This window comes from Apaloderma vittatum, unplaced genomic scaffold (assembly GCF_000703405.1).
Source record: "Apaloderma vittatum isolate BGI_N311 unplaced genomic scaffold, ASM70340v1 scaffold9707, whole genome shotgun sequence".
In the NCBI taxonomy this organism is placed as follows: domain Eukaryota; kingdom Metazoa; phylum Chordata; class Aves; order Trogoniformes; family Trogonidae; genus Apaloderma; species Apaloderma vittatum.
In genome coordinates this window covers 129,945-144,078 of record NW_009727839.1, presented here as the reverse complement: position 1 = coordinate 144,078, position 14,134 = coordinate 129,945, and the positions used below count along the sequence as shown (strand labels likewise).

Genomic DNA, 14,134 nt, shown 5'->3' with positions numbered 1-14,134 from the left:
TTTTCACCTTTCTTCTTAGAACTGGCGAGTCTTGGATATTCGCGTCACAAACGCAGCAAACGAAGCTAAAGATAACATGAATTATCTGTACTCTCTGGAAAGATGTTGTGACCCGTTATACAATAGTGATCCTGTAAGCAGAACTTTTACATTCTTAACATAAATCTCTTAAGACAACTAAAATGAATTCGTCTTGAAAGATCAGTTTGGAAATTACATAGATAGCAGTTTAGGTATGCATCTCTCATTTGAGACTTTATTCAGCTATGCTAAAAGAGGCCTGGTGGGAATTTCTGGCTACAAAATAAAGTACTTGCTATTTTCTTGCCGTGGTATCTGTGAAGCTTTTGGTCTGGTAATGAAACTGAATTCTGTTCTATGGGAGGAAGTGAAATCATTGCAATAAAAAAAAAGGGGCAGGGAAGGAAATTGAACCTAGTTCTATGCTAATGACAAAGGCTGGAGTTTTGTCTTTGTTAGTAGCAAAGTCACGCTTAGCCTAAATTTATAAGGTAATTTCAAGCTTCTTGGGTTAGGAAAACATAAATATACTTACGTAAATATTAAGATATAGATATAAATCACCTTCTCATACCATAGTAACAGGAAGCATAACAAGTAGTAAACAAAACCAGTCAACTGAAAGTGTAGGATAGGAGGAAGAATTCTCACATCCCATTATTTGCTAAAGTGGGTGGCAAATTGTGTTAGAACAGTGTGTTCTCAGTGTTTTCCAATCTGGTGAAAGGTTAGTATGATACCCATACAAAGCAGTTCAAATTGATATGCTGGCTATTGGCACTGTGCAGAGTGTGTTCAACTCTATCTGCATTGTGCTCCTCACACTGTCTTTTACCAAGGATGAAGTGGTGCCAGCTTCAGAGATGTTTAATTTCGAGAGGGTGTAGCACTTGGAGTGGAAGTCGTTGTGGCATAAACTGCGAAACTTTCTCTTACTGTTATTTACCTGTAAAATATTGAGAGCCAGTTTGGCAATAGAATAAAACTGTAATTCCTCAGAAAATTCACGTGTGAGGAGGAGCTGCTGAAAAATCCTTTGTCTGGCCCATTCATGGGGTGAAGACAGGACTGCTGGGATCTTGCAATGATGCTTCTCTTTAAATGACCTAGCAAGAGGCATTTCTCTTGTACACAAGACTTAGTGGGGGCCATTGGAGCTGTCTGGAACCAGTTGTGTCCATCATGGTGCACAATCCTGGCTCTGCCACACAGGGGCCCCTGCACCCCAAAGAATGGCCCAATAAGATCACCTCCTCCCAGGCACTTTATCTATTGTATATCTTCTTTATCACACAAACACTAGCCTTATAGGCAGGTTGTTCTTTGTAGTGCCTTCATTCAAATGAGTGCTGTGAGGCTTAATGCCATTTTTGGGCTCTCCTTATATGCAAAACTGCACTGGGTTTAGCAGAAGAGTGCACAAACTTATTTTCACACTTTTTCTGAAAATAAGTGCTGCTTTTGAAGAGACTTTTGAGTCTATCAAATTTGACTTACTGACCAGAATTCTTCCAGCCCTAGTGCAAATTTTTCCCTGAAATTGAATTGTAGAGCTTGGAGAGTGAAGTAGGACAGGTAACACCACAGAAGAAGCCCAGGGAAACAGAAGCAGAATGATTAGGAAGACCATGTCTGTAATGCTCTTGCAATCTCTAATTAGGTGTCAAGCTAACGTATGGTAACAGAAGCAATGAGTGGTTTCAGACTGTGTGTTTCTTTCCAGGTGTCCATGGTGGATGCTATTCCAGGACTTATAAATGCAATTAAAATGATTCAGACTATCTCTCGGTATTACAACACATCTGAGAAGATATCCTCACTATTTGTGAAGGTTGGTGCTAAAATGTGAAAGGAAATTTTCAAAGGTTTTCTTTGTGTGTGTTGTTGCTTAGGTGAGAGACAGAAAACACAAGCAATTGAAGAGGCAGCATTTTGGTCAGTTTAATTGTGCTCGTTGAATTGCAAATAGTGATAAAACTACTTCAAAGTTAGAATGTGTTTTATTGTCTGTAATTTCAGAATCACAGAATATTAGGGGTTGGAAGGGATGTCTACAGATCATCTAGTCCAACCTCCCTACCAAAGCAGGATCATCTAGAGTAGATCACACAGGAGTGTGTCCAGGCTGGTTTTGAGTGTCTCGAGAGAAGGAGACTCCACAACACCTCCGGGCAGCCTGTGCCAGTGCTCTGTCAACCTCACAGTGAAAAACCTTTTTCTAATGTTTTTTCTGGAACCTCCTATGCTCCAGCTTGTATCCATTGCCCCTTGTCCTATCATTGGACATTGTTGAGAAGAGTCTGTCTCTGTCCTCCTGACACTCATCCGTGACATATTTATAAACATTAATGAGGTCACCCCTCGGTCTCCTCCAAGCTAAAGAGACCCAGCTCCTTCAGCCTTTCCTCATAAGGGAGATGTTCCACTCCCTTCATTGTCTTTGTGGCTCTGCGCTGGACTTTCTCAAGCAGTTGCCTGTCCTTCTCAAACAAAGGGACCCAAAACTGGACACAATATTCCCGATGTGGCCTCATCAGGGCAGAGTAGAGGGAGAGGAGAACCTATCTCTACCTACTAGCCACCTCCCTTCTAATACACCCCAGGATGCCATTGGCCTTCTTGGCCACGAGGGCACATTGCTGGCTCATGGTCATCCTGCTGTCCACCAGGACCTCCAGGTCCCTTTCCCCTACGCTGCTCTCCAACAGGTCAGTCCCCAACCCTAAGTACATGGGGTTGATCTTTCCCAGATGCAAGACTCAACACTTGCCCTTGTTGTATTTCATAAAATTTCTCCCCACCCAACAATCCAGCCTGTCTAAGTCTCTTTGAATGGCTGCACAGCCTTCTGGTGTGTCAGCCAGTCCTCCCAGTTTTGTGTCATCAGCAAACTTGCTGACAGTGCTCGCTCTTCCCTTGTCCAGGTCATTGATGAATATATTGAATAGCACTGGTCCCAGTACCGACCCCTGAGGGACTCCACTAGATACAGGCCTTCAACTAGACTCTGTCACATTGACTAAACTCTCTGACTTCTTCACTTGAATGAGTAACTAGTAATTTGGAATTGTAAGATTTTTTTTTTTCAGACTTTTTGAAGGTCAGGGCTAAACACAACCATGACATGAATAGATCAGGGGACTTTTTCTTACAATGAGTGTTGCCTGTGGTGAAATGCTGTTTTGTAAAACCAATTATGTTAAATTTATATAGCCCTCAAAATCCTTTACGTTTACATAAAGAAGGAAGTGGAGTTAGAAGGACAACTTGTTCCTAAGTGATGATAGTCTCACAAGCCCTTGATTTTACCTTTGCTTTCAGAAGTGCCAAAGTCTTATCACTTTGTAGTCCTCAATGTCACTTCAAGGTTGTTACAAGGTGTTTAGGTTTAGATTGAGCGTAGTTAATCAGCAACCATTTGGTGAGGGTCTGGAGGCTGGATACTCTAAGAAAGACAGTCTATGTGGCTGGTATTTGGTATTTCTATTTTGCAGGCTTTAGGCCAGTGGAGTCAGAGGTATGTGGTGAGACTGAAAGAAGGACAAGGTCTGTTTTGTCTTGAAAAGTTTTTTTTTTTACAAGGTTAAAACTGCTTTTAGGTGACCAATCAGATGATCACAGCATGTAAATCTTACATAACAAAGAACAATACGGCCACCATCTGGAATCAACCTCAGGAGAGAGTTATGGAAAAGATACAAGCAGCTATTAGACTTAAACAGGTAGGTGGGAAGAGCATGTGGAAAACAGAATGTAAGGTGAGATTTAGGAGGACATTATTAGAAGAGTTTTGTTATATGCAGAAGCAATGTTATAATGACGGAAAATGAAGCAACTGAAAAATACCCTTTGGAACTGGAGTGTTTATATTAGAGGTAACAGAGAATTTATCCCAGTGTCTGTTGATCTCCCAGAAACAGGATTTTGATGCCTGGCCTGACTTAACCATGTTTCTTATGTGAGAATTACTTGAGTTTTTATGCCTGAATTTCTCTAGGAAGTTTCTTCACGCCTGATGAAGAGGGACATGTGATAGAAATGAAGACAGAGGGAGTTGCTGAGCTGAATACATTCCAAAGATACATGGACAAGCTATAGTTCTAGAGAGGGCAATTTAGTGAACTAAGAAGAATTCAGCTATTCAGGTTCCATAGACTTGTTGGGAAGATAGCCTTTGTTTTCGTTCATTCACTTCCATGACCATTTTCGGAATTTATTTTTTTCCTTTAGAACATAGAATCGTAGGATAATTCAGCTTGGGAGGGTTCACAGCAGGTATCTAGTCCAACCTTCTGCTCAAAGCCAAAGCTTTGAGTAGCTAAAAAAACAAGCGTGGAGAACTAGAACTTGATCCTTACACCTTCTGAAGCCACAAACCTTGCATAGCACAAATAGTGTAAATTTGTGATGTCTTATTATCAGCAACTAGTAAATTTGTCTATTTCTATAAAGATATAGCAAATTATTTCTGTTGCTACGTTAAAATACATTGAAGGACAAGACCATTATTTGTCTTTTATGTTCCAAAACCTTCAGAAAATCAATAGATGAAAACTTTAGATTTGAATCACTAACAGTTTAGAAAACTGCGCCCTTTGTATTAATATCTTCAGATGAGATTATTCATACATATATGTGATAAAAAAGAATGAATCTTTGCATAGAATCATAGAATGATTTGCGTTGGAAGAGACCTCAAAGATCATTTAGTTCCAACCCCCCTGTCATAGCAGGAACATCTCCCACTAGATCAGGTTGCTCAATGCTCCATCCAGCCTGGCCTTGAACACTTCCAAGGATGGAGAATCCACAGCTTCCCTGGGCAGTCTGTTCCCATGCATCACCACCCTCAGGGTACAGAACTTCTTCCTTATATCTAGTCTAAACCTACACTCTTATAGCTTCCACCCATTACCCCTTCTCCTATCACTATATATTTGGAAGAGAACTACTCTTGAAAGAAAACATCTGAAGTAAATCTGTTGACTATGGAATTTGGCTTTGGGAGGAATTTAATTTTAACATGCTTGGAGTAAGGTTTGTGCCCAGCTGAGAAAGCAGCATGAATATTGCAAACTGCTATAGAGCAGCATTCCAACTTCAGAAGGATTTTTGTTCTGAAAGTGGTTTTGGAAAATCTGAAACATTATTTCTCAAACTGGTCATCACACAATCATTATTTTCAGTATCTGAAAATGAAAATCTGTGTTGTCACCTTGTATATTTGATAAACACATCAAGCCCAGCTATAAAACTGAGGGAACAGAATTTTGCACTAGATAAGAATGAAATCTACAAATACACGTGTGCCATTCATTCATTTGATGAAATGCATGATCCGGTAATGATATTGTTGGGTTAGTTTTCAGAGATGAATTATGTTACAGTCTTTATTGAGTCATCTTATTGATGAATAGAATAATATTTGTCTACATAAATGTTGTTCTTGCTGATGACAGTGCCTTTTGTTATATGCTTAACATGCTTTTAAATTCTTCTTTGCTTTTAGGAATATCAAAGTTGCTTTCACAAAATAAAAGAGGAATTGGAACAGAATCCAGCTGAAAGGCAGTTTGATTTTAGTGAGATGTATATTTTTGGAAAATTTGAAACCTTTCATCGACGTCTGGTAAAGATAATAGATGTTTTCAACACTATGAAAACATACTCAGTTCTACAGGAATCTAAGATAGAGGGATTGGAAGGAATGACCACAAAATATGAGGTATGCAGTAAAGTTTGGATATCCTTTCAGTCTGACTTGAATTGTAAACAATAAAAAATTGTGGAAGTTAGAAAAATGTTTATCAAGAAAAGAATTAACTCTTAAGTTGTGTTAAAATTATTGCGTGATAACAATGTAATTATGTAATTATGTAATTAAGCAAGCAGACGAGACAGAAAGGTGCAAGTGGACATGTTAAAATTGATTGAGAAAAGCAGTAAGATGGGAAGGGTCTTTGTAAGAGGAGCGATTGGAGCCATGGTTTTATGTTACGATCAGAAGTGAGATGTACAACATTTCTGTCTTTACAAATGATTTGCTAGCTATGAAAGTGTACTGTGACCAAAACTGCAGCCTGTCTTCTTCTCTTGCCCGTTATTCTAGGGGTGATCCAGTACCTGCTGCCGAGGCTGGCTCCGTTACCATGGTGGTTGATGTTGCATTCAAATTTTCCTTGCAGCTTGGGTTAAAAGATGCTGCAGTTCTATTTCTGTGCTGCACAAAAACAAAGATGACTTGAATTTCTTGAAATAATTTAAAACAAAAACCAAACAAACTCCCTTCAACTCTTAGATATACTTTATTTCATTAAGGAAATAGCAAGTTTGATTCCAGCAAAATAGATTATTAGGTTTACTTGAAATCTGTACTGTGGATCTAAAACACAATTATTAGCTTTGTTTTCATGAGGAAAAAGAGAATTAATTCACAGATGGCTATCTTCAGGGTAAGGGAGGAAAAAAAATTACTTAGCTGGTTTGCTCTAGAAAGCTCTTTAAATCTAGGCTTTTTCTTTTTGTAACAGCAAAATCCCTTTGCTTATTAATATACCATTCAAGTTTCTTTCCTGGTCCTTCTATTTAGTAGGAGTGAGACTTGAACAACAAGGAGCTCTTCTAGGAATATAAATATGCTAAATCATGTTCTTTACCTTCCTTTTTTCCAAGATTACCTTTCTTTTCTAGCAAGTAAAATCTTCCCTGCTTTTACTGAGTGTGAGTTAACTTACCTTGTTGTATATCTTGCTTAGTGCAATATCATAATTATGGCACTTGTAAATATTAAAATTTATCAGAAATATTCACTATGTTGAATCTGGAGACTGCTTTTAGAGGTCACATATGATGCAGTGGCAATAGAGGCAAATGTGGCGTTTTAATCTGCTTTACCCTGTCCTTTTGTTTTTTGTTATGGTAATGGATACATCACTTTGCTTTAGTTAAATAAGTGTAGGGCAAAATGTGAGCATCCCATGGTCCATCCTGGTTTGATTTATTCCCTGCTGTGGTTTTCTTCTTTATTCTCTTCTGTAATGCTCTGAGAAGAAAACTGGGCACAACTAGCTTGTCCAAGACTATTCCACATGGGCAGGATAGGTGTGGGCTGCTCTAAATCTTGCTCTCTTTGCTGAGAGCTGCTTCTCAGCAGCTCAGGTTGCTGGCAGTTTTCAGGTCATGCAATACTATTTTGATAGGCTGGAACACAGACATCTCATTTGGGGTATTTGCATTTGAAAAGCTGTCTGTTACCATCAGTCCAGGCTGTGGTGTGGTCTGCAAACTCTATGCATGTATACCACATTATCCATTGCAGCACTCAAGTCCTAAAACAAGAGCTTTGTGTTACTGTGAAGTCAATTTTATTTGGCCAGGGGAGAGGGGAGGGTTAGGGTTGAAAATAAATAAAAAAAAAATTTACAACAGGAAGCTATTTTGTTGCAGCTCTTTATGCTTTATTATTTAGTTATTATCTAGAATTTGCTTGTTGTAAGAGGAAAAAAAGATATTTTTATTTACAGTAAAGCAGTAAAACTGAAGTTCAGTTGATTTATAATAAAATGGTGAAAGTGTGCTGTGCTGAAAATATGTTGAATTTCATAGCTGTACCGTACCACCCTACTAGGAAGTGGTGCATCAAGAAGAGTGTGGCAAGCAGGTCAAGGGAGGTCATCCTCCTCCTCTGCCCTGGTGTGGCCACATCTGGAGTACTGTGTCAAGTTCTGGACTCCTTGGTTCAAGAAGGACAGGGAACTGCTGGAGAAGATCCAGCAAAGGACTACAAAGATAATTGGGGGTCTAGAACATCTGTCTTATGAAGAAAGGCTGAGGGACTTGGGGCATTTTAGTCTGGAGAAGACTGAGGGGGCATCTTATCAATGCTTGTAAATACTTAAAGGATGGATGTCAGGAGGATGGGGACAAGCCTTTTTTCAGTGTTGCCCAGTGACAGGACAAGAGGTAACAGCCACAAACTTGAACACAGCAAGTTCCAGCTAAACAGGAGGAGGAACTTCCTTAATTTGAGGGTGATGGAGCACTGGCACAGGCAGCCCAGGGAGGTTGTGGAGTTTCCATTTCTGGAGACTTTCAAAACCCGCCTGGACGCCATCCTGTGCAATCTGTTCTAGACGAAGCTGCTCTGGCAGAGGGGTCGGACTAGATAACTTCCAGAAGTTTCTGCCAACCCCTAACATTCTGTGATTCTGTAGTTAGAAATCCTTTAACTGTGTGTACAGCTCAAGGGAGATGCTGATTAAGATGTACTTTCAATTGAGTGGACAATAGCTATGTAAGAGAAGCCAGGAATAATAACGCCTTGGCTGGTGATGTGTTGCATCTTACTGTGACTTTTGAATAGTCATTTTTTTTATGGAATCTGCTAATTTAAAGACACGGAAAAATACTAATGTGAAAATACTTTTCTGTGCTGAACTTTGTTAACTTTTAAATAGGAATAATGAACCTCTGTATGAGATATTTGATGGGTAACACATGTGTGATGGAAAGCAAGAGTCTGAATTTTCTGTCAGTTCCAATTGACTTACAGCTGAAGTAAGTAATATAAATAAAATTCGCACAGCCGTTGAACTGACTTGTTTCCTACAAATACATCATTTAAGTGCTTTGCTTATATTGCTCAGCAAATACTGATAACTAATGGCAAAGGTAAAATGGGAATGCACACAACCCATTGTGCTAAATAGTTTGATGTTGTATGTCTTTTTGATAAGACAATTTTTTGGTGATAACCTTCTTTTCCTGTGAAACTATTTAGAGCATTGCTGACATCATGAAGAAAAAGGATTACAATTTTTTGGATCAACAGAAGACTGATTTTGACCAAGACTATGAAGAGTTTTGCAAAGAGATAAATGATCTTCATGTAGGTTTTATGATTCAAATAAGAATTTTAATTTACTGACACATATTCATGAAAACAAAAAGCCCTCTGTGTTACTACCAAAGTAATTATTCAAATCTCAAAGTTTGTATTCTGAAATTGAAAAATTATTCTAATGTATGTCCACTTTCAAACTTGCATTTATTATCCAACTTTCAGACCAAATTTGTGGAATAGGCCAGAAAAAGCCTTAAGGGCCTCCAACAAAAGGATTTTTCATTACTGTATTTCATTTGGAAGTTATACTAGCAAGAATAACTCAAAAATGGACAATTTCTATTTAGGTGAATGGGAGTATAGCACAAATAAGTCAGATAAATTAACTTCCCCATAGTTCTGAAATCACAAGTTGGTGCAAGGAAAGGTTATCCATAGAAGCAAAAACCTGAAATAAATACTTAGCCCATTTTGGCTGCCAAAAGAGTGAGCAAGCATTCTTTGAGGACTGTCAGCATGGTGGAACATCTAAGAGTACAAAAGCTATTGTTGGTTGTACAGCTACAGAAGGCACTTGGAAAGAAAATGCCTTGCTAGTTGGTTGTATTTTGTTTTTTTCTTGAGGGAAGGAAGAAAGGGAAGATTGACACTCACTTAGTTTCACAGAAATTAATTACCTTCTAATATAGTGCATGATAAATCCTGTCAAAGAATACCTGGCATATCTGAGGTGTATGCCTTATATAGTTCTCTGCTGTAGAATTATTTGCTCTTCTTCAGGATCAATTAAGGATTTTCATGGACATCACCTTTGAAAATATTCTGAACACTGAAAGAGCACTGAATATGTTGAAGAAATTTGAAAGGTACTGTGTCCTATCTAGATTGCTAGTATTCTTCCAGGCAATGGAAATAACACTTTGAGGATGGTGGGAAGTGAGTGGAGAAGAGCAAGAGACATCTCCTTAATTATAAATGAAAAAACAACTCAACCTCCTCTCACTCAACTGTTAAGGGCTGTCTTCTCAGCAGCATGGATGAATAAAAGCCCTATTTTTTATGTTTGAAAACGCAAAAGTAGAAGTGGACTTTGAAATTCATCTTTCAAAATTAGCATAAGTACAGGAATATTTGATAGCTGTTAATGTATTTGCCTTAGATTTATGCTTAAAAAATGACATTAATTTGTTACCACAATGCAGAGAGTAAGACGCTAGTATTAGGAAACAGTGCATTTTGTCTTTATAAATTCACATTGTTGCAAAGCGGGCTCAGTCTTTATTGCATCAGTTTTCTTATAATATTCTGTCTAATGGAGTTGACTGCTAGCAGCGTTGGTTACAGTTTGCTGCACATAATTTTAGCTTAGTGTTTGAAAACAGTGACAAAACAGAAAATGTGTAGGCTTACTTGGAAGCTTTTGTCATGTGGTTTAAATCTTGGTTGCTTGGAATCAGGTTGTGGCAGCATTTGTTTCAGTTTTATTCAAAATTCTGCTGCTAAAGTAGTTATTTTCTAAAGAATGTAAAGGAAACTGGAATGACTGTATTTTCCAGCAATGCATCAAAAGAATTCAAAAGAAGTATTGAAGAGATTTTTTTTTTAAATATTATTATTTTTCTAAGCAGATTACAAATTCCTAATCTTGATATCGATGAACAGTATCAGAAAATACTTCAAAACTACGGTCGTGACATAGAAATGGTCTGCAAGATCTACACTAAGCAGAAGCAGGCCCCTCCAATGGCTCGTAATCTGCCTCCAATATCTGGTAAAATCTTGTGGGCACGCCACCTGTTCCACAGGATCCAGGAGCCCATGGAGCGCTTCCAGCGGCACCCGTCTGTTCTGCAAAGGCCAGACGGCAAGCGTGTAATCCGCAACTACAACAAAGTTGCAAAAGTTCTCATGGAGTTTGAAGTGATCTACCATAGGGCATGGCTTCAGCAGGTAAACCAGCTAGTTTTGCTACAGATATTTCTTAACGAAAAAAAAAGGTGGTGGATTTTTTTTGTTGGTAGTCTACGAACATTAAGCTTTACAGACCACATTGGGTTCCTGTTGTTTCAGGCCTCGATGAAACACTTGATTACAGCACTGTGAAGAAATCTCTGATTAATAGCAGTGGTCAGGTATGCTAAGCTGTAGACATAGGATGCCTTTTAAGTGAGGGATGGAATAAGAAAAAGTACTTCTTAAGAAAGTGTTTCTGTAAATGAACAGTGCCTGTACTGCCTGTAGCTGAATTCAGAAGGAGTTGAAAGACCTTTGTTATAAATAAGAAGTTATAATGGAAAATATCTATTATGGATATGTATAATGAAGGTTCAGTGGTAGCCTTAGGTGCCTCTCTGCTTCTGCCATCACCTACTGACTCTGGTGCGAGAATATCATGTGTGGGGAGAGGAATTTTGTCAGCTGGTGAGTTTAAGGTAAAAACAAACAGTCTTCCTCTGATCTGGATAACATGGACTTGTTTTTTGAGTGGTAATCCATGTGTGCACTCTGAATGAATGTACATAAAAAGCATTTAGTCTTAACAGAGCATCCTGTAGGATTAGTAGCATACTCAGTGTGCAAGTTTTGAGCCTGTTGTGGGTTAACCCTGGTAGGCAGCTAAGCCCCACACAACCACTTGCTCGCTTCCCCCTGCCCACCCCCACAGGGAAGAAGAAGTAAAAGCAAGAAAACTTGTGGGTCAAGATAAGTTGTTTAGTAAGTGAAGGAGAAGTTAAGGAAGAGAAAAAACAGAATAGATGTTGGCAAAGGCAATCACTCGCCACCTCCTATTGGTAGACCGATGTCTAACCAGTTCCAGAGCAAAAGATGACTATCCTCCTCAACCTCTGCCTCTCCCATTTTATTGCTGAGCGTGATGTTATATGGCACAGAATATCCTTTTGGTTATTATGGGACATCTGCTTGGTTTTGTTCCCTCCCAGTCTCTTGTGCAATCTTGTACAATCTATTCCCCTCAGGGGGCAGAGTGAGAAACAAAGAAAACCTTGATGCTGTGCAAGCACTCTTCAGCCACAGCTAAAACCTTAGTGTGTTATCAACATTGTTTTGATTAGAAATCTGAAACACAGCACCATATGAGCTGCTATGAATAAGATTAATAACTCTTGTCCAATCTGAACACAGTAAGATATACTGACTCTTCCTTCCTGCTTCACACTTGCATTTGCCGTGAAGATCGAGGCCTTGAGCAACCTGATCTAGTTAAGGATGTCCCTGCTCATGGCACAGAGGTTGGATTAGATCATCTCTAAGGTCCCTTTCAACCTAAGACATTCTATGATTTAAAAGACTGTCAGATTTGATTGTCTGACACTATAAGTGGGAATGTTTGTGTCAGTTTGGTACAGTAAAACAGGAGAAGTGACTACAGTATTATTAGATGTTGTATGATATATTGTATTCAGACCTCCTGGGCTCTAGTTCTAGACATATGTTACTGATGATTAATCTTGTTTTGACTGCCAGTTAGCAATTGGGAATCATGGAACCTGAAGAGTATTACCTCAGCTCTTCTTTGATTACAGATTATATTTCAGGTAGATCTATTGACCTCTGTATAATTGGTCCTCCTTCTGGGCAGTAATGAAAATTGCCATTGTTGTACTTAAAAATGTCTTTAATTTCAAGTGCTTATTTCATTCTTTGATTTCATGTGCTCTTCATGGAGAGCTGGTGTATCCCTCATGTTTTATGAAAAGAGGAATTGTGATGCTTTGGAAAGCCTTTGGCATTTGTTTACTGTTTGACCTTGGACTCTGTTGCCAGTACTGTGCTGGATACATGCATTGTTCCAAATATACTGGTGATAGCTTTCATTGAGTTGTATCTGCTGCTCATATCATGTCCTTGACTGGGCACTTTTAAGATGTTTTCCCTGTCTCAGCTCTAAAGACTAAGGGGGATGTATGCTTCTCGTGAGGCTACATGTTTCATTTGGCTAGATGATCTAGCAATCAGATTTTCTGACATGTACCATGCCTTGATGGAGCAGTCAAGGACATTCTTCTTTCATCTTTTACCAAATGACTGTAACATCCAAGGCATCTCCCATGAACTGCTGTCTATTTTTTTTTTGTGAGGTCCTAGTAATCTGTGATCTGATTCTGACCTGTGCTAAAATGAGGTGGATTTGCACCCAATTTCAAGTTTTTGAAACGACCATACATACCTTGAAAATACATGAAAAGTGTATCCTCTTTGATGGACAAGTGCATTGATGTTAGATATAGCAAAAAATGTTCCGTAGCCTCTTCTTGAGGCAACACGAGTGCAGATGGATGTGGACATGAGTATGATGGAACACAAGGTGGAGCTCCTGCTCCACTCCTGCACAAAAGCGAAAACGGGAGCGGGGCAAGTCTTATGTGGGGAATACAAGTGCAACAGAATTAGGGCTGCAGCTCCTTCTACTTTTTATTCTTCTATGCAGTGGAAATAAGTAAGCTTAGTGCCGCTTTCTGATATTTCTGAACACTTTCCCCCTCCCTCTTTGTTATTAGATGGTTAACACCTTGTTTATCAACTTTTTAATAGCATAAGATTTAAAGCCATTGTTTTTTGTGCTATAGCTAATGATGTTCAACTTGGACTTATTAAAATAATAAAGTACTGGGAAGTGTCAAAGTTATTATAATCCTATGGCAATGTCAGATTTGTGCCTTCAATGCACCCTTTATTTCTGTTACCCTAATAATGTGAAAAATAATAATAGTGTGAAATAATAGTGTGAAAAACCCCCATTTCTGCATAAAAAAAAGCCAACCCTCTGAAAAAAACATAAATGGAAGAGGAAGAGATTGATAGCAAGAATAATGAATCTGAAGTCCAAAGAAGAGTGCAGTAAGATTTGCTGGTGAACTTTGCAGAAGAAAAATCAGCTCCTATTTAAGATGGTTGTACTGGGTGACTTTGATGCTAGTAGATATCAACCTCACTGACAGAACTTGATTAGATGATTTATTGAAAAATGCTGTCTAAAATGTCATGATAATGCATGATATAGCTGGAGGAAGCAGTATAGTCAACTGTATCTTAGACATTTAAAAGGGGTGCCAGTTTGTGTTCCATTAAAAAAAGAAAAGAAAATAGTATGCAGAAAAATCAATGGGTTATGAAACTCTTGCTTAAAAACACACTCCATCTCAGTGTAATGTGATATATGAAATTTGAGAAGCAAACAAAGAAGAATTAAAATATGCCAGAAAAACTACAACTGGAAAATAGGAGCAACAGCAACATTTTTCATGTAGG

At 38.6% G+C, this 14,134-nt stretch overlaps 1 protein-coding gene across 1 annotated transcript in view; it reads left to right on the top strand.

The window, feature by feature from the left end:
* The window catches only part of LOC104277253 (dynein heavy chain 5, axonemal-like), a 126,283-nt gene that overhangs the window by 13,851 nt on the left and 98,298 nt on the right, over positions 1-14,134 (top strand). The window contains 7 exon segments of the mRNA XM_009873837.1: positions 20-133; positions 1,745-1,852; positions 3,621-3,743; positions 5,531-5,746; positions 8,801-8,908; positions 9,644-9,729; positions 10,492-10,813. Of these exon segments, the coding sequence (XP_009872139.1) occupies positions 20-133; positions 1,745-1,852; positions 3,621-3,743; positions 5,531-5,746; positions 8,801-8,908; positions 9,644-9,729; positions 10,492-10,813 (1,077 nt within the window).